The 19,667-nt window shown below is 41.4% G+C and overlaps 1 protein-coding gene and 1 long non-coding RNA gene across 4 annotated transcripts; one reads left to right on the top strand and one right to left on the bottom strand.

The window, feature by feature from the left end:
- Nucleotides 1-1,406: 1,406 nt before the first annotated feature.
- Nucleotides 1,407-17,519, bottom strand: LOC117826282 (BTB/POZ domain-containing protein KCTD1). 3 transcript variants are annotated; one of them, XM_034702234.1, is made up of 6 exons: nt 17,359-17,519; nt 14,623-14,698; nt 8,432-8,610; nt 7,303-7,447; nt 5,353-5,658; nt 1,407-2,618 (listed from the first exon to the last, which is right to left on the bottom strand). In XM_034702234.1, exons 2-6 carry the CDS (start codon nt 14,629-14,631, stop codon nt 2,457-2,459), a joined length of 801 nt encoding a protein of 266 aa, XP_034558125.1. In that variant the 5' UTR covers nt 14,632-14,698; nt 17,359-17,519; the 3' UTR covers nt 1,407-2,456. The 3 variants fall into 3 exon arrangements, with proteins under 3 accessions (XP_034558125.1, XP_034558124.1, XP_034558123.1); XM_034702233.1 differs by lacking the exon at nt 17,359-17,519 and having other exon boundaries at nt 14,623-14,909; XM_034702232.1 differs by lacking the exons at nt 14,623-14,698; nt 17,359-17,519 and adding an exon at nt 9,412-9,972.
- LOC117826283 lies at nt 10,844-19,512 on the top strand. The gene is made up of 2 exons (XR_004634012.1): nt 10,844-11,025; nt 19,321-19,512. It is a non-coding gene; the product is annotated as an uncharacterized LOC117826283 (long non-coding RNA).
- Nucleotides 19,513-19,667: the final 155 nt, after the last annotated feature.

Raw genomic sequence — 19,667 nt, 5'->3', positions numbered from 1 at the left:
ATTGATCCAAACTCCATTAATTCTCAACAACTAAAGAAACATCAGGGACACCCTGATCACATGTCATGTCAAATCAATCTGTTGAAAGAAGTCAGGCATATTTCACCTCTGCCTGTTGACACTGTGGCAAAAATTTTAGTTGACATTAGCACTCTAAATCAGTTAACATTGTGGCACAAGTGTTAGTTTCTGTCTCTGGCTGGTGTTAAGAGTCAGGAAATAATGATAGTAACCAGGCACGGGTGTAAAAGCAGCCTTAGGAGGTATTGGGCTCCAACCATGTCTAATGGGAGAGTGGACCAAGAGCCTGTCCTGCACTTCAGACAACAGCTGCAGAGCTGGTGAGTGTCTCTCTAAGTTTCCAATAGCATGAAAGTAATTGAAACCATAAGCGATAGTGATAATAGCAACAATATTAAAAGTTGTGACATTTGCCTCAAGTATTTAAAGGTGTCAACTGCAAAGCTCTTGGAAGACGGAGAGCTAAATGAAGACTGAAATGTTGACATGAATATCCCCACAGAAGTCCTGTTCGTGCTGTCTTATGTTACCTACAATGGAAATGTTCAGTTCAACGGTAATTACAACAAGTAAGCAGACTAATGTTTAGCAAAGTGTAAAAGTTGTGTAAATGATCATTCATGAGAATTTTTGTTATTTGAAACCAGAAGCTACACATGAAGTAGAACACTTGAATGTTTATATATATATATTTCTAATTTTATCTTTCATATATTTCACCTCTAACACTTGAATGTTAAGTTGAACTTTTTCCAGTCTGTAAACTCTAATAGTTTTATATCAGTGTAGCTGTGTCTCATACCTGCTCCACGATCCTTGCTAATAAAGCGGGCAGTGAAAATATGATGTTGTGATTAGAGAAAAATATGCTGTGTACCACTCACAGTTGCACCTCTAGCCTATGAGAATAACAGTCAGTCAGACGAGAATCTAGGGCACAGAGGCCTGAAAGGGAGACATATAGCATAAACCGTAGATAGCCAAAGAAAGTGGAGATTCTGCCAAAAGGGATGAAGACAAGACGACAGGGCTCCGTGTGGGATTTCACTTTGTATTTTGGCCCTGCAGGGATATGTGGAAGCACAACTGACAGGACTTGCGTGGAGAAGTCGGCTCTATTCAACATAACTAAGTAAAGAATGCCCCATGTAGTCACTGATGCACCAGCATAAATCCTCCAAGGTACAATATGCTGTGGTAAAGTAGCCTTACCTCTCTGGTAGCAGAGAGCTAAAACACTACATAATGTCAAAGATGTTTTTTTAAACACATTAGAGGAGATCTAAAGAGCAGGGATAGATGCAGAAAATTCAAGTTTAAAGAATAACATGCTTGACATGTGAGCGCAGTCCCTCCAGCGATGTACAAACAGTCAACACACACCATGACAACTTTAGTTGAGATTTATTTCACATTTTTTGCTACATTCCTCTTTTCTCAAATCTAGGGAGTGTAGGTGGGTCAGTCATCTTAGAAATACTTTATATCCAACTTCATATCAATATGTGCTACAAGTAAAAGTGATCTTGGGAGTGGGTAGTACAATAAGCTTTAATCTGTTCAGTCATGTCTGAGGCAACAAATCTGCTTTAAAAAGATTCAATGTAAAAAACACAAACACATATACAATGAAAAACTTTACAGGTCATGACTCAGAGGAATATTATGATCCAATTAAATAACTTTGGGATTTGTAGTTCTTACTCCCGATGAGGAAAATGAAGTGACATTACGATTTACTAAATTATTTTGTACAGTGCATGGAATGTTCTTTAAGTTTGTTTTAATGATACTAAAGTCAACTATATTTTATGGTCCAATAAAATAACTTGCATCAAAGTAAAAAAAACACTTCATTGGTATCACAATATTCAACATCATGTTCATTGTGAAAACAGAGGCTTTTTGAAACTAAATGTTTATGACAGCTTAGACATTCTGTACTGTAAATAACGCATTAGTGACCTTTTTACAGCGAGAAATAGAAACAGAAACAGGCTTTGCCAATTTGCCAGTGAAACAACAGAATCCAGTCACTGGTGACAAGCTATGCAACATACTACATCAGCAATGAAAGCCTTTTAATTTATATGAGTTTAATAGAAATCATATTCAACCTAATGTAGGCTCTAAGTTTTAAAACAAACTTGGTTTGGGGACCCAGCGTATATAAATCCTTTTTAAATTGGCTTATGGGGGCTAGACAATCACAAATGTCCTTGCAATCTCAAACTTATCAAATGTCCTGTATCTTCTTATGGCAAAAAAATCTCCTGTTGCACCTCATTTATTCTCTAGATGGTTCTCAAGTTTAAGAAAACAAAAACATCAACAAGGAAAACGAAAAAAAAAACAGAGTCCACAGAGCTCTGCAGCATCGAAGCGTTTTGGCTGCCACAGAAAAAGTCTAGCACCTCCTGCTGCCCGGGAGGTTTCTAGTCCAGCTGCTCCTGCTTTATCCTGTTTGAATTGGGTCCTCGCTGACTCGGCCTCCTCAGTTCCCTCCTCAGGACGTACTCGCTGAATTGGGATGAGTCCACGCCTCCGCCGCAGGAGCCGGCAATCTCGAAACCACGTTGTTGGAGACGCTCTAGAACCTGGAAGAAGAGGAATAAGAGAGAAATAGGAAGATGTCAGGAGTAATTCCGGGAGGCGATCACAGAAGGATAAGTGGCATTAACATAATTTCCTGTCAACCTTGACGACGGAGATGCTCTTTTCAGTTTCCTCCAGCACCCCATAAACTATGATCCTAAAAAATAAAGTAACCTCTGACCTTTTTGTTCGGAAAAACTGGAAAGCACAGAATCATCTCAACTTTTCTAGTCATACTCAGCCAAGTTATTCTAACATTGGAAACAGCTTTGGGAGTAAGCTGCAGCAACATACGGCCTGTGACGGGAATTTGGATGAGACTTCCACAAAAAGCAAGAGCCTCTCGTTTTGCCTCATTTTCATTGTTTCAGGGGTTGTATATGTGTGTTTGTCAGAGTGCGTGTGTGGAGCTGTTCCTCATCACGCAGCCTCGCAGACATCTACAGACGTGTCCGGGGGGCCTGTAGGATCACATTCCATCGAAGAGGCCCCAGGGAGCAGTGAGGCTTTCTCTCTGCCACTTGGCTCAGTGTGGACTGCTCAGCAAACCCCCTCCTTCCCTCCTCTCCCCTCGTTTTCTCCCCCAGCCCTCAGGCCCAAGCCTCCGCCAAAACTACAAAGGTCCCCCTACTGCTGGCAGCTCTCTCTGCCCCCCCTTCCCTTCTCTGAAAACCCCCGCCCTGCCTCCATTAGCCGCAGATACAGCATCCACCGCCGGCGTGCTTTAATAACCAAACAGGATTATGGGCCCTGCCTGGGGACAACCTGCCAGGGAGCATGCTCACTCTCTTGCTCGCTCTCCACGACTCACATACTTCACAGACGGGTTTGTTTGTGTGTTTTTTGGGAGGGAGATGGAGATTTGACTTCCTCAGATGGAGACACGGTCCAAATCATTGTGAATCTTTTCAAATATGCCTCTCTACCATCTTTTATTGATGCCTATCTGAGGATTGTAACATCAATGAATCAGTGCAATATCAATTTATAATCATAGAAATACAATATTGCCAAATAGATGCTGAGCATAAAACATACATTTTTAACTTCTCTGTATGTAGAATCTATCTTTTAAAAGTCTTGCTTTAACTATAAAAGTGAGGTTTTACCTGGAACCCATTGTGTTTAAGAAAGGATAGTCCTGAAGACCTGTATCTGAGACACCACGTTTTCAGAGTCCACTGGGCTCCTGTTCGAAACTTATTTCATATCAATCTATGGATAATATAAAACACTAAGTTTGTAGTTATTCCAAACTTCTTTAACAGAGGGATCCAGACAACAGTCAGACAGATGTCTTTGATCAGAAAAAATAACCCCATTCTGTATAAATGTTATTATTAAGACTGATACATGTGCTTAATGTCAGTGGTATGTTTTGTTTCTGAGATTTTGCCAACAAAAAAGTTTTTCAGCCACTTCACATAATCTGTTTCTATTGATTTTGGTGCCCCCTGTGGACAAAGTGGTCCTTCCTACATCTTTGCTGATTTCATGCTGTGAATATGTAAGAAGTGTTTTTTGACTAGCCCTGATCAAGTTGTATTTTCACAGTAAAATGTATCACTTAATGTGAATAACTGCAGTGAAAAAGTAGAAAAAGGCTGCTCCTTCAGCATGCAGTAAATCATCTGACACCTTCCCCTTCACAGTGGTTACAGGCATTAAAATTTACAATACAGAAATTGTGAGTCTTATTGTTGATGGTCTTGTTTCCTTGCACAAGTCATAAGGACACATCACTGTTTCCTACCTGTTCATAACTTGTCAAAAACTCTTCACAGGGTTTTAAACTGAACTATGATATGGCATCATGTCTTCTTAAAGCTCCTTTCAGTTTGTATTGGTTTGGCACTCCCTGTGGACAAAGCTGATTTTGTCCTGTACATGTGTAGGTAGCTGTTATTTGAACAAAATACTGTCATCCTTCTTGGTCATAACTCTCAAATATATAACTCAGTGTAATTCTATGCTGTGGGAAATGTTACAGAGTGCTGTAACTACCTTTGTCTGACACCAACCTGGTGGCAGCAGTTACACGCATGGTCTTGTTTGCTTACGTAGGTCATATGATTTCAGCCTGTTTCATAACCAGCTAAGAATTCCTCACATGAGCTACAAAGTTTTACTTTAATTTATTGCATCCTGAACTGATCACTTTCTCTTTCAGCCACTTATCTGAATCATTGTTTCACTCTCACCATGGTTCAAGTTTTCAACCAATCCTCTACTTAAAGAGCTGAAATCTGCTATTAATCCAATTACTGTTACTTAGCTGTAGATTGGATTTTAAGTCCACAATCAAATCAATTTGATTGTACAGGATTTCTCGAGTTGCAAGCAGATGCCAGACTTTAAAACTGACCATCCACCAGGTTTGAAGCCAAACTTAGAAATCCTTATTCATACCATAGATAGTGGTAGACTTGTGTAATGATGGCTCCATAAATTGATGCTTTGATGAACTCATCAAAGAGCTCATTTTTCTGTTAGGCTGTTCTTGTGATTCGTCAGGATTGGGAGAGAGATTCTGAATCAGACATCAGTGAAACTCTGAATGTCCACAGTGTAACAGCAGATGAAAAGAAGCTGAATGAACAGATCGTCACCTTGGTGAACTCTGTGGGGCTTGCAATTGAAAAGAATTCAAGGAAAACATTGCCTGACGTAACCTTTGAGTGCTCAGAGTTATGAGGAATCATTATTTAAATAAGATCAGCCAGCTGTTCTCAGTACCTGCACAGAGTTGAGGTGGCAGTACCCATTCAGGGGGAAGCGGATGACGTGTGTGGAGTCATGGTTCCAGCCAGCGTTGACAGAGTTGCACATGACATCGCCGATTTCCGGAAACACGTCTTCGATCAGGGCCTTGTCTCCGCTGAGCGTGATCCTCTCACCCAGGTCAGGAGCGACGCGCACCACCAAACATTCGCATGGGCGAGACACCCGGTTCAGCTCCTGGTCCTGACGCCAGCGCTCCAGCTCGGCCAGCATGGGCTGCAGCTGGAAGTACCGCGCCTCCTCGTACAGCAGACTGTAGTCCTGTAGGATGAGGAACAAATATTTTAAAAAGATGGCAAATGCTGTAGATCGTGGCTTTTTATACTCAGCTAAATTCAACCATATTAAGTCATCATTAAAATGTTCAAATAACACATAAAGCGTAGCATTTAGACAGGACTTGAATGTAATTTAGTATTACCCCCAATTTACATGATAAACCTTATGGAGCACATTTCATAATCATAACAAATACTAAAAAAACATAGTAATTCATACATGTCGATTTGTTTTCCATTCAAAACTCATGAGGTTTTAAAGGTTTGGGGTCTCTCTGTGTGTCACGTACTGGATCTTTATTTTATAAGATTATATGTGTACATACAGCATACAGCATTTAGAGCTTAAACATGCAATTTTTGCCTCAATTACTGTTTAAAATATGCACAAAGCAGGGAACAAATAAAAGTGACAAATGTATGTAACTCCTGCTGCTGGGTCATGAAGTCAACATGAGGAAATACTGTAACAAGCACATAACATCTAACATAGTCATGACAAAGAATTACTGATGTAATGTGTTACAAAAACATTTCAGTTTGAGCATTTTATGTTCTTTTTAAACCTAGTCCTTGTATCTAAATAGCTCACAAACGTTCCTGTTTTTTTTAATACACTCAGCTACTCATTAATCCTTGCAAAGATATTTGATATTATATGTATAAGGATACAGATTTTTAAGGAAGACTGAGCTTAATTTTAAGAAACAAGTAGCCTTTATACAGACTACAGGATGGTTTGCCGTACTAGAGAGCAAAATATCTCAAAACAGAATCAGTTTCAAGTTGTGATTCCTTTCTCATGTGGATTCCGACCAAAAAAACCCAACAACAACAAAGAAGCTTGAAAACCACGGTTCTGCATGAGCGAGCAATAAACCACAGCGGAGACACCATTCAGCAAAAATTAGAAAAAAATCCTGAGTGGAGGAGATGTAGTGCGACATGTAACACAGGGCTGTGTGGGGTAGAGGAGCAGATCCTTTACCCGCAGGACTGCAGGGCCTGAATCTTAACACATCCAAGATTTCTCATGCTTCTCTAAAAAGAACCCCAACAACTACTCAATGTGAACATGGCCTCAGCTTGAACTTGAGCCTGTCTTTTGTCTTTTGCTTATTTTAGCTGACATACTTTCCACTGATTGAGTCACACTGTGGACAGTCCATCAGATAATGTGCTTATTTGTTTCCTCCGGGGGCTAGTTAAGTAATTACTGACTAAATGACACATAAAGTTTAAAAAAGAGGATTTTTAGCATGTCATATACAGCGAGATTCACCCTGTATGGACACTTGGCACGAGAATATGGAGCGCCAGAGAAATGTGGCGCCACAGGATTTATTTATTTGTCTTTGTGCAAGTTTATTGTTCTCCTGACATATCTCCAAAGAATCTGCAGCCACTGGCAGCCGGAGGGGATCAAACCAAACCTCGTGATGAGTAAACGCATTATGATTGAGCTTTGTTTGCCCTCATATTTAGTCTCCAGCATGGGAACCGTTTTTTTAAGGAGGCCCAGTGACCAAAGGCATTCCCCAGCTTTAGCATTCATTGTGTGTGCTAAGTTGTAGGAGTGCTGACTGGCTGATGGGACTTTTCAGTGGTAGGATGGACATGCACTCACTTTGAAGTCGTCTGGGATGAGGAGCTTGGACGTCCTGAGGAAGTTGAGGATGTAGCGGAACATGTGTCCATCCCTGTCAATGAAGTAGTGCTGCTTCAGGCTGTCCAGGACTATGGGCTCTGTGCCATCAAAGAGACGACCGATTCTACCCGCAGAGAGGGGAGGGGGGAGGCAGAGAGGAGGGAGAAGGGAGGGAGGAGAGGGGGAAAACATGACAACATTAAAAATAATTTATATTTTGATTTTCTTTGCGCGTTAAAGTTCATAACATGAATCGTGGGCTAATGAGTTTCTGTTTCTTGCACCTTGTCAAGTGGGATGGAAAAAAGGGAGAGAGAGTCAAAAATTATACAGTGAAGCAAGAGCATGTGAAAAGAGAGGTGAGTCACTCTCCAGCTCTGAAATGCTTTTCACACCTTCGCACAGATATGCACACATTACCGAGGTCAATACACGCACTAACCACGTCAAAAAGGAGACGAAGAAAGTAAAGAAAGTACAGAAAGAAAGAAAGTAGAATAAGAAAGGAAGACTTAAAAGAGAAAGCAAAGAAAGGCTTAAAAGCAGAGGTGGTCTGAGAAGGTCAGGGCCAGCTGGTAGTTGGTTGCCTGAGGCGGGGTGCCAGTCACCCTCAGGCCTCAGGCTCGGAGCGACAGTTCGGCCTCCCAGCCTCCAGATGGCCCTACGCCCTTTGGCCCTTTACTGCTGCTGTGACATCTGTCAGAATAAGCGAGCTGCCTTTGTCTGTGCTCTGCATTCTGCACTTTAGGCTCCTGCAAATTGTTTACCACTCAAAAATAACTGTGGGCCTTTATGATGAATCCAAAAGCATCTCGTAGTGCATTCTTTAAAACCTTTCAACAAAACTCAGAACCACTTCTCCACCAACAGCATCCCTTCAATATTTCTGTGATTTGAAGTGATGTGACATTTGACTGTTTAATGTCACAGGGTGACATTCAGTTGCTGTTAAACACATCTGACTTCAAACTAAAGGCACTAAATCTTCCAAAACTTCCTCCCTTTTACAAGCAAAGTACACAAAAACAAACACTGTCCTCTGGCAAGAACCGAAAACTATATCTGCAACAAATACTTAAAATACAGATGCATGTTGGAGGTGACTCACCGGGATTCTGGGAATTTTGTTAAAGTGGCCAGACTGCTGGTGTACATGTGTCCACCCACATCAATGTGCACAGGGGCGTTGGATTTGGTGAGCTGTGCAGGTGTGGGGATGCCCTGGTTACTCAAGGGGGACACTGGTGACCGTGTGATCATGGGCCTGGACATGCTGGAGCGATTATCCTGTGAGACAAAACAGAGGGAGAAAAAATGACTACAAGGTAAGACAGAAAGGAAGAAGTGTTCATCTCTTTTTTTATTCTGCAAATCATGATGGGAAATTCAGCATCACAACCACAGGGGATTTGATAATTAAGATTTAAATAATTAAAATCTTGAAAAAATAATCACTTAAAACAATTTTAACATTTGTGCAATATAACACTCAACAGTCATGAGTAAAAAGGAAGATTCGTCTTCTGTGCAAGTTGGAGCAGCCTGACCTTGACCTGAATGTTGCCACAATCCACAAGCATCCACTCCTGAGGGCCATAATCTCCAAAACCAAATTAATTTGGAGCATCAATCTCTCAGTCTTGGAAAATGAGCAATAATGACTCTCGATTTGAATACTGTAATAGGATTTGGAGGAAATTGTCTCCTGTTAACCTACAAACACCATTAGCAGACAATTTGTGTGAGCTCTCAAAAGAAAATGACTTTACCCCACAAAAAGTTTCACACCCGGAGAGATGATGGGAGAAAATAACGAGTGTGTGAAAGAGCACAATCACTGAGAACAAGTGTGGATTTTACCATCGTTTCCTGCATGTAAAATGTGGATTAACAGTAAATCGATCAGAGGGTTGTGCGTGCGTAATACTCAAATAACGTGACATTTACGGACATAATCACACCGAGCATTCAATAAAACCTAAGTGTCTGTCACTGCGCTCCCCCTGCCAAAGTGACAGCTCGACCTCACTCTCGCAGTCGTCTCTTTCTTTTTTTCATCCAAGATAAAATTGGACTTTACGCGTTTACCTGCGCCGGCATCACTGGTTTTGGAGAGGAAGTCACCGAGTGGTCATTCTGCTTGAGAGACGCAGCGGGCACCGGCTCTCCTCGGACTGCGAACATGAGTGAGGAGGGCTCCCTGCACTCCGCCGCTCGGATCGGGAGCCGTTTGAGGGACGCGTGCACCGACTCATCCACGGAACTGATTGGACGCGGTCGCTTCCTCGCTTTCTGATGCGTTAAGTCCATGATGTCCGTTTCGTCCATTGCGGCGCAGACTTTCAGGTGAACAGATAGGACGCGAAGGGTTCCTCTTTTTCTTTTTGACTCCGACACACACCTGCCAAATGTGGAGAGGCGTGAAACGCAAGCACCGGGGGAAGAGCAGCGCCGTGGCTGTCACACGCAGCACCGTCTTTGCAATGGCTGGGAGAAGTCAAAGCCCCCGACAACATTAGCATTGTAGCGCCCGCGGCTCTTCTGGGCTGTCGCTGTTTCAGTGGCAGGTATGAGTGTCGCATTTGCAGAATAAAACCCCCTCTGCCTAAGAAAAAGGAAAATAAATAGATCGTCTGGTTTTCGGGTCAGGCCAAGGCGCACATCTGGATCTGACACATCTAACCTTTGCCCTTTTGGAGCAGTGTTTGTGCGCGCGGTCACTCTCCCCAAGATGCTCATTGATGAGCAGCAGATTTGATCCCACGCTTCTTCTTAACTGTAGAGCCACAAAGTTCAGTGAAAGGACCCAAATGGTGACCAACCCACTCATCCACCTGGGCAGAAATGTCCCCTTGATATCCTCCACCCACCCACAAACACACACACATCACTCTTACGCACCTGTGTGATCACGACTTTTCAAATCAGTGTCTGCATTTAACAGATACCAAGATGCACTGTTACCACTTTGCATGTTTTAGTATATTCTGATAACTTATTGCGACTATTATTAAGTGCAGTTAGTGTGCACAAATTAACATCAAATGGGAAAAAATACCAAGAACCACATCACAAAAGAGAGCAGGCATGCTTAAAAAACATCCCTTTGATAAGTTTCTCATTGGCTATCTGCCTGACAAATATCAGAGTTAGTGTATGATGACCACAGCGTGTAAACCACCTCCTATGACCACACCAGCATTGCAAAAACTGCCACACTAATAACACCACAGAGTGTACAAAGCCACACCACAACATGTCCAATTGCTGTTCAAACTACTGCCACAGCACTCTCCTGGGCTGTTATTTCTCTGCACATGAAAATACAGGGAATCCACAAATTTTAATAACATTCAGATTAAAATTAATTAGTTCAACCACTGGCCTTAAAACATCCACACTCCTGCTTCTCATTGGCAGTGTGAGTTTCACACCTAGATACCCAATTAGCAATTAAGCTTGCCTTTGAGTGCAGGCCTCCAATGCGGTGTGTGATCCTGGTCTGATTTGCATGCCGCTTGTGCACGCGCTGATAAGCGGCAGGCAGCAGCCATACATAGTTTTAAAATTCAACTCCAGAATCCCTCGCAGAAGGCAAAGGGGCCTGCGGGGCATGGGAGAGAGAAATCACATGGCTGCTCTTCAAAAGGGGACCTGTGTAAGGCAGCCGGCAAAGTGCGTGGGATCACACTCAGAATGCAGGTAATTTGTTCCCTGACTAATTTGTGGAGATGGTGCTGTGTGTGTGTGTATGTGGAGAGAGAGTGTGAGTGTGTGCCCGTGGAGAGTAAGTTCTGAAAACAGCTTGGTGGAATTGGATTTCCTCAAAGCCTTGTCATCGCAAAGGTGGATTGAGTGTAAAATCTGTGAGGCATTATGGAAAATTGCAGGGGAGAGAGAAGAGAGGGTGAAAGAGAACGGGTAGCTGGGTGGGTGGGAGCTGGTTGTGGTGGAGGGGGGTAGAAGGTTTAAGGAAATAAGCTCCTAGCCTTTATCACAAAATCACTCAGAGTAGTCAGAAGTAAAGACACGAGTTGTGGGTCTTAAACTCCTGTCTTTTCTCTCGAGGTCAAAGGTCACCACATCCTCAAAGTCCAGCATAATGAAGGACTATGAGCTCCAAATGTGCACTGCATATCTTCTTCACTAGCAATTTTTCCTACCTGTTGCCATCTTGAATCTGGCACAGAACTACAAAGCCTCTCGTGTGTGTGCGTGTGTGTTTGTAGAGTCGTGTTTCCAAAGTTTTTTCCATCCTTTGTGAGACAAGCTCAAACGTATGTGTTCAGGGAATTTGCTCGTTTACCCAGCTAGTATCATTCTGTTGCACCACAGTATGCACAAACAAATCTAACACAGGCACCGTGCATCAAAGCCTGAAGTACTTTGGCTGCTCTTGTTTTTTTCCATCCCTATAGTCTGAAGTCTTTCAAGCCTTTTATGTAAAAACTATAATTGTAATATCTCCTTTATTTCAAGTAACACACTGCAGCTCTGTTTACATCTTTCGCCATCTAATGCTCTCCATCTAAAACTTTTAACAAGTACCTGTGTACTTAGTAATAACCAAAGGTCCCATAGGGATCAACATCAGCAACAAACTAGCTTTCAGTATTTTCATCCTACAATGCAGCTCTTCACTGTTTCAACATATCGCACAAGACACAATTAGCATTTCAGATCAGAGCATTAACATTCAGTTTGGAGGCAGGCAGACTGGTATTTACATAATCTGGATGGGTTGCCTCTGCTTTGTTGCCCACGGCCATTTGTTTTAAATGTCCACACACAGACAACTACAGAGTTTGGGTTAACTTCAATCACTGTGAGACCACTGTGTGAGTGTTGTAATGGATGGGCGGAGTTAGGAATGTAGGCTGAAGGCCAGCTCAGGTGTATATTTAAGCATATCTACAGCAGATTGCCAGTGTAAGGTGTTTTGGTGAAACTTCAGACCCTTCATTGATATTTTCTTAATTTTTATTTCACAACAACTAGAATTGATCCTAACTCATGGCAATAGTTTTGTTGTTTTCCTAAATGTGCAGAGATTTACAGTTAGTATATTATCTGTGGTTTGCATCAAGCATGCATCACAAGTAGTCCTTGTCGCTTATACAAAAAATGTAAAGGCCGGCTAACTGACTCATCTAAAGGTAAGAAAACATTCAGAAAAAAGTCAAAATTGAGGACAATTTCTTTAATGAACAGAGAGTCTATGGGCAAACAATGTAGTATTAGTAGCAGAGTTAACACCAGCAGCACTACGTACCACATGCCCTGCTGGTCATACATGGCTCTGGGTGAGTGGTTATATGCCAGTTTTACCAGACTTAACCTACACTCAACTTTATCTAATTTTGCTAGCTCAAAATACTACCACGCTGTGCTGCACTCCAAAAGGCTATATGTCATTCGTGTTTACATATGATAGTCGTTTCATTGCATGTTCATAATTAGTTTAATCAACTAATAATTCCAGTGCTGACTAGCAAGGGTGACAGCATAACTGATGATTAAACATGCACATCCATATCATAAGACAACACTTCAGGCTTAATGTGTTTCTATAAATTCCTGATAGCAGCAAGAGCTACAAAAGTTTGCAAGTTAAAAACATATTCAGAGTTCAACAGTTTGGGAAAACTTAAAGAGGTTGTCTGACAAATAGAAAGTTACCTGAGGAAACACTTACCAATGTGCTTCTGAGCCAAGTGAAAAGTTGTATCTTTTTCAGGGATCATGGTGATCAAATCTGTGTTTCATAGTGCTGGAACAATGCAAACTAAACATCCTAAGTAATCCTAACTGATCTGACAAAGTTTTAGATTCGACATCAGGGTGATTCTAGCAGTCTTGTGCAAAATCCTTAAGTTTGTAAAAAGTGAGGCTACATCAGCATCCTTCTTTGTGGAGCCAACATAGCACCATCACAGATGAGGAAGTCTGATCAGTGTTAGAGACAGAGGTGCATGTGTCCTGGGACATACCAAACTGCCCCGGTTCGCAGGAGAGCCAGAGCCACGATATGAAATATAATCAAAGTATTTCACTCCAAGAAGCTACAATATGTCAAAAAAATATCCTTTTACTTTGAACTGAAGGTGTAAGTTTGGAACATGTAACTTTAAAAAACTAACCTGGATTTTTAATATCTGATTCTAAGCAGATCAGTGTTATAAGTGCAGTTTGTGCACTGGGGAACAGATGTATAGATGCTGTACATGCAGTGAACCACCAGTAGTGTGCTTTTGTTAATGCAGCGCCATCAAGTGACCAGTCCGCACAACCCAACATCTCAATCTCACAATCTAATTCGGTTTATTCAAAAGCCATCTCAAACTATTGAAACATTGAATGGACTTTCAGAAGAAGTGAACAATCATAGAAACATTTTATTTTGGAGTGTTACATTTAATAAATGTCATTTAAAGTCTCGTTCTCCGCAGTACAGTGAATATTGTTTAAGTAACCAAATACTGTATCTATTTTATGATCAGACTGTAACAGAGTATGAACTTTGTGAACATCCGTGGGTGTTTATTTAAGCATTACATGGCCCTTTGTGTGAAAAAAGGGCCAGAAAATGACTTAGTAAACTATATTTGCCGATTCTCTTCCGGACCTTGGAGTGTTTTACGCACAGCGCGGTCAGAGAGCCAACAGAGAGGACAGAAAAAGCTCCCATTATGTCGTGTTTTACATAAATATGAATCTCCTAACACGGCCAAGGCTTGTTTTTCAAAGGATGATTCACAGATTTTTACACTGACGTGTGTAAAAGGTACATCCTGTCTTACGGAATACGAAAAACGCCTGCGGCAAAATTACTCCACAATGGCGTCTTTCATTAGAAGATCTGGGGCAGCCAGCAGGAAATAGAACTGCTCCACGACAAAAGCTCGCATCAAAAAACGTACATGTTGGTGGGAAACGTGGGTTTGAGTAAGTTAGGAGCAAGTTTACACAGTAACAGCGACCCGGGGACGGAGATGTGGTCGCAGCTGAAACGCGCCAGAAGCGAATTCACACGGTGGACAAGTAGCGCGTTTGCTCGACAAGATCGTAGTCTAATCCGCTTCCCGTTTCGACCAGATGTACAAAATCCTCGTTTAATCTAGTACCTACGCGTGAACATGTTTACAGTCACTACGGAACAATAGCCAGGAAGTGGTTAAACATTTTTTAAGGAACTGTACCGCTCGAAACGCTTGGCACATGCGTAAAAGCTGCTGCGCCTCAATGTCCCAGTCCATCCAGCTACGGAAATAATAGCAAACCAAATAAATCTCCGCTTACCTGATACATGGAGCAGCATAAAGTATCTTTTTGGGCACCTTTTCCCTCCGATTTGGCCCCCGATCTGCTTCTCTTCCTACACCAGTGAGAAATGCAATAGCTTGGCTAAGGTAGACAGAACAAAATACAGAGAATACTTGCTCCAGGGCTCCGAAACCCCTCAAGGCAAAGATCAGGATACAATTAGCTCATGTCTCTGCCCCAGTCTAAACCAATCTGCAGAATAAAACTCCGAGCAAGGGAACAGATCACAGCAGTAGCACTGCCTGAGTCTTTGTTGAGTTTATGTTTTTATAAAATCAAATAAAGAAATCTCTTTTTTCTGCATTTACAACACCCTCACTACTCCTGCCTCCAACTTGCTTCTTGCCTCCCTCTCGCAGAGGAGCTGATTTTAATCGTTATGATTAGTTTTGATGTAACGTTCCCCCGGGCGATTGCTACAAATGGATGGAGTGTTTCTTTGCCAGGGAGGAAAAGCAGCAGATGATGATAATTATATAGATTGTTGGTAGAGTCCTTTGATTTTTTTTAAACTCCCAACCTCTCAAACATCTAACCTAACTAGTCTGCGTCTTTAAAACGCTGCATGTGCATCTCACAACTTGTTGATTAGCCTGGAATCAACTTATTAAATTAATACAATGTGCTTAATGAAATTCTCACTCTGTAGTTTCTCCCCTTCCTAATCTTTTCTGTCTCTTTCCTCCCTTTGGACAGCCTCCAAATGACGTAGTTGTATAAATAAGCACTTGCAGCTTGCCTTGCCCCAATCAAGTCTGAATCAGTGCCTGAGGCTGATGCGCGAGCTCATTTCAAATGTTCAACCATGCATGATTTCAGGAAGATTGAGGCACTTCTGAGGCTTTTAGATTCACTTTGGGGATGCAGTCTGCAAAGGAATTACACGTTCAAAGTGTTTCCTTTTGTGAAATTCCTTCATGTGAACACATAATTATTCTGTCTAAGTCGGGAGTACTGTTTTGTGCACATCTGGACATAGAATTGACAGTTTTTCTCTACATTCTCTGTAGTTCTCCTCACGCCATACACACAGGAATAAGGCTTAAATGTCCACTCCTGCGCCCCCTACTGTTGAGAGCATCAACTTTTTTGAACAGCAGCAATGGAAATAAAGCAACTAAGCCATGTTATTGTAACACAACCCAACTTTAAAAGCACAGAAAAAAACATTAATTTTGAATAAATATTTACAAACAGTTTTTTATTATAAAGTTCATCCAGGGTGAAAACTGAATCCAAGTTTGTTTTAAACTTCAACCAACAGTGGAATAAGACTGTCATGTTAAGGGACAAGTGAGTGATGGATGCAGATAAACAAACAAAATTATTTTCCAGTCTCCTTCATCAAAAGACTCAGATCTGATCCAGGAACCATTAAACTTTCCACTTTTTGACCAGCATGTCCCACTGGAAAACAAACAAAGGATTTAAGTGTTATGCCGAAGTTATTTGCCCTAAAGGTTGCTGGCTGGTACCCGATTCACCAAGCCTCTCCTACTCTAATCCTACACACACACACACACACACCATAAACACACACACCATAAACACACCACATACACATTTTTATGCCATTAGTAGAACAAACTAAAGTGAACAGGAAACACCCCAGGCCTTACAACCCCATACGTTATCAATTTAAATGCGCCCAAACGTAGCACATTCAGGACTGCATCCTCTCACTTTAGTATTCAAACATGCACCAGGGTAGAGTTTGATACCAGTGTGAAAGAAAGGCAGGTATTTTCTTTGAATCCGGACTCTTAGCAGCTACAGCAGACGAGCCCGGGCTGACTGTACCAGATTTCGGTGGACAAATTATCCAGATTGGTTGCAGATGTGAGTTTGCCCCAAACACAAACCTCCTGGCCTGGATGACATCATGTGGTTATAAATGCATACATAGAAGAAGGGAGAGACAAATGTTGGAAAACCAGTTTTGCTTGCCAAAGTTGTTTTAAGAAACCAACAGTAATTTCACCAAAAGTACTGATTATTTTGATAATCTATCATCAGTGTCACAACTAGAAAACTTTGAACAAGTCCATGTAGAAGAGGCTTCACATAAAAATGTTAAATCCCCAAACAAAAAATACAACCAACTTGATTTTATTACTAGTAGCCAGCATTAGCTAATATTAACCCACAAGTAGCCACATTAGAGACATGTTACATCATATCTCTGTGTCACTGTCTTTCTCTTGAATGAAAATTAAGTTACATTCCAAAACAATGATTATCTACTGCAAACTTGGTCTGACATGACTAGTAGTTTGGCTAATTTTGGCTAACATTAGCAAAATCTAGCTAATGTTAGCCAGCATTAGCTAACACAAGTTATTTTTATTTTGCCAATTACAGATAACATTTTAACATTTAGTATTCTCCTGTTCTTGACACTTGTTGGGCTAAACCCTATTAAGCTAATTTTGATGCCATTTAAAGACACACTGTTTTATTATTTATCATGGTTAAGTTGACAACAACAGGGTTTTAGCATTTGAGTGTATTTGAATGTCTAGTAGGAGAGATTCCACTTTGCCTTTTCTTATAGTATCAGCTAACATTTAGGCTAAGTAGCTAGACCATGCTAACAACCATTCTCACCAATCTAATATTGGCTTTCCTGTTTCTTTCAAACCAGTTTGTATGGACTATAGGAGAAATTCTGGTATAGCCTTAGACCATGTTAACAACTGCTGCTGTACTCACCACACCCCTGTAATGGCCCGTGGTTATGTAAGGGAGTGGGATGGAGATGGCAAAGTGCTGAAGCTGCTCCAGAGCCTGACTCAATCTGCCCTGCAGGGCTGCACAGTTTTAGGCCAGAACTGTTCATCAAATATTATCTTTGGCAAAATGAAATTCAGCTCTAGAGAATGACTCCGTTGCTACAATGCAGTCCAAGTTATACCACCAGATGTTAATCTGGAAGGCTAAACAATGTGATAGGAGCTCCTTTGTGCAATTAGTAATGGCAAACAGTAAAGACAACTACCAAAGATTTTAATGAGAAGGCTTATACAAAATCAACAAAAGAGAACCCTGCATAAAACTTAATTTAAGTGTTTCTGCCAAAATGAGGTTTAAACAAGGTGCAAACATAACAGACTCAAACTACAACTAAATACGAAGCAAAGATAGTGAAACCCAAATTCTAAATCTAACTCAGTGTTTATTGTTTGAGTGTGGTTCACTGCAAATGAAAATGTGTAGGTGGCAAACTAATGAGGTGAAAGGGTGCAAGTGGGGGTTTATCATCCTGTGAGGCTGTAGCCATTAGAACAACCAACAAACATGTGTACTTCACTTGTGTCTTTGTGGCTCTACTCCAGAAACTTCCAGCACACGAACTCTGGAGTGCACATGTATCTGTGTCTTCCTTACTGTGACAAAGGGGTTATTAATCCTTTCAAAGCAACAGTAATAGTTCAGTTCGATTGATATAAACATTTTGTACAGACAACACACTTTTTCTGTAACTAAGGAAAGACAAGGATCACCTTTGCACCTTTCTTCAGCTTCACTTTCAGCCCCCAAAACCCACCTTTCCCTCCTACAGTGGACGGAGGAGTCGGTGTCACTTCTACAAGGGGAAGAGAGACAAGAGGAGGGGGCTGCTTGGGTAATGCTGGGAGGCTCTAATAAAATGTAATCCTATTATATGGTTCCCACTAGAGGGCAACAATAATAAAGGTTTCCCTAATAACACAAGCAGACCAAACCAAAATGGAAAACAGCTCCTCCGGTCAAGTCCCACACTTGTACATATATCCTCTCATTAACCCGATTGCTTTTGGGCCACATTACACCGACAGGCCTCGGAGATTCAGCCTGCGATGGTGCGGCAAGAGTTAAGTCAAACAAATGTGTTTCATCAAACTGCAGTTTGGGCTGCTCTGCATAAAAGAATTGAAGGAAGGGGGAGGAGTGAGGGAATGTGTGCGGGTGGGAAGTTAGGAAGCAGAGCCCCGAGGAAACCAATCAGAACTTCTCCACCTCCCCCTTCCTGTGTCAAAGCCACCGGGGTCTCAGGTGTGTGTTACATGAGCTAATACCCCCCAAACTTGATTGTTTGTGTTAGAGTAATCAGAGTTTCGTAGATTAACAATTTGTAAATGATTGTCCTATCATTGGGAAACAAAATCAAACAGCATGCAGTAGATATAAGGAGATTAGACTCGATAGAAAAATAAACCTTCAAATTCTTTCAAAGTTTAATCTTCCTTGTTGGCCAAATTAAATGAAAGAGAGTTGTTGTTATGAGGTAGAAAAAACTGCCTTTATAATCAAACTGTCTTCACAGGAGCATTGAAGTTTACTTCCTTTGACTAATACAAACTTGAAATGGCGACGTCTCTACAGGAAAAAGACGTAAACACAAACTCGCATTCATATGATCTGATAATGTAATGAATGAGTTATTCAGCTTCCTCGCTCTCACAGAAAACGCAGTAAAATATTCATCATAAGTGACAAGGTGAGTGAGAATATCAATCATATTCTCAAGACAGCTTGAGTTATTAAGTGAGCCAATGTAACAGTATTACCAAACCCAGAATAACAAAGTTATTTATCTCTCCTTCTGCGTGTGTGTATGTGGAGTTTTGTGTGTGTGTGTGTGTGTGTGTGTGTGTGGAGTTTTGTGTGTGTGTGTGTTTATGTGTCTGACAGCATCAGACGAGGAGAGAGAGAAAGGGAGAGAGAAAGAGAGAGTGTCGCATGCCTTCCTGTTCCTGTACCACCCTCCAACCCCAGAGCCGCAGACTCAAGGCAGTTTCCAGAATCAAACAATTTCACGCAGCTACTGGAGGAGGAAATGAACTGAGCCCAGAGCAATAATAAAATTATACAAATGTTATTACAGACTCGCCTGCTACTGTCCTACTTTAATTCAAATTTGGGCACTGCAGGCGCTGCTGGTGGCGGAGACCTTCCTGAATAAATCAACATTAGCTTACGTCTAAATTATTAAGGAAGTGGGAGACTTTCTTGTTTATAGTATGAATTATTAAACAAGT

This window comes from Notolabrus celidotus, chromosome 15 (genome assembly GCF_009762535.1).
Source record: "Notolabrus celidotus isolate fNotCel1 chromosome 15, fNotCel1.pri, whole genome shotgun sequence".
Lineage (NCBI taxonomy): Eukaryota > Metazoa > Chordata > Actinopteri > Labriformes > Labridae > Notolabrus > Notolabrus celidotus.
The sequence above is the reverse complement of the archived record's forward strand: the minus strand, read 5'-3'. Positions and strand labels throughout refer to the sequence as shown.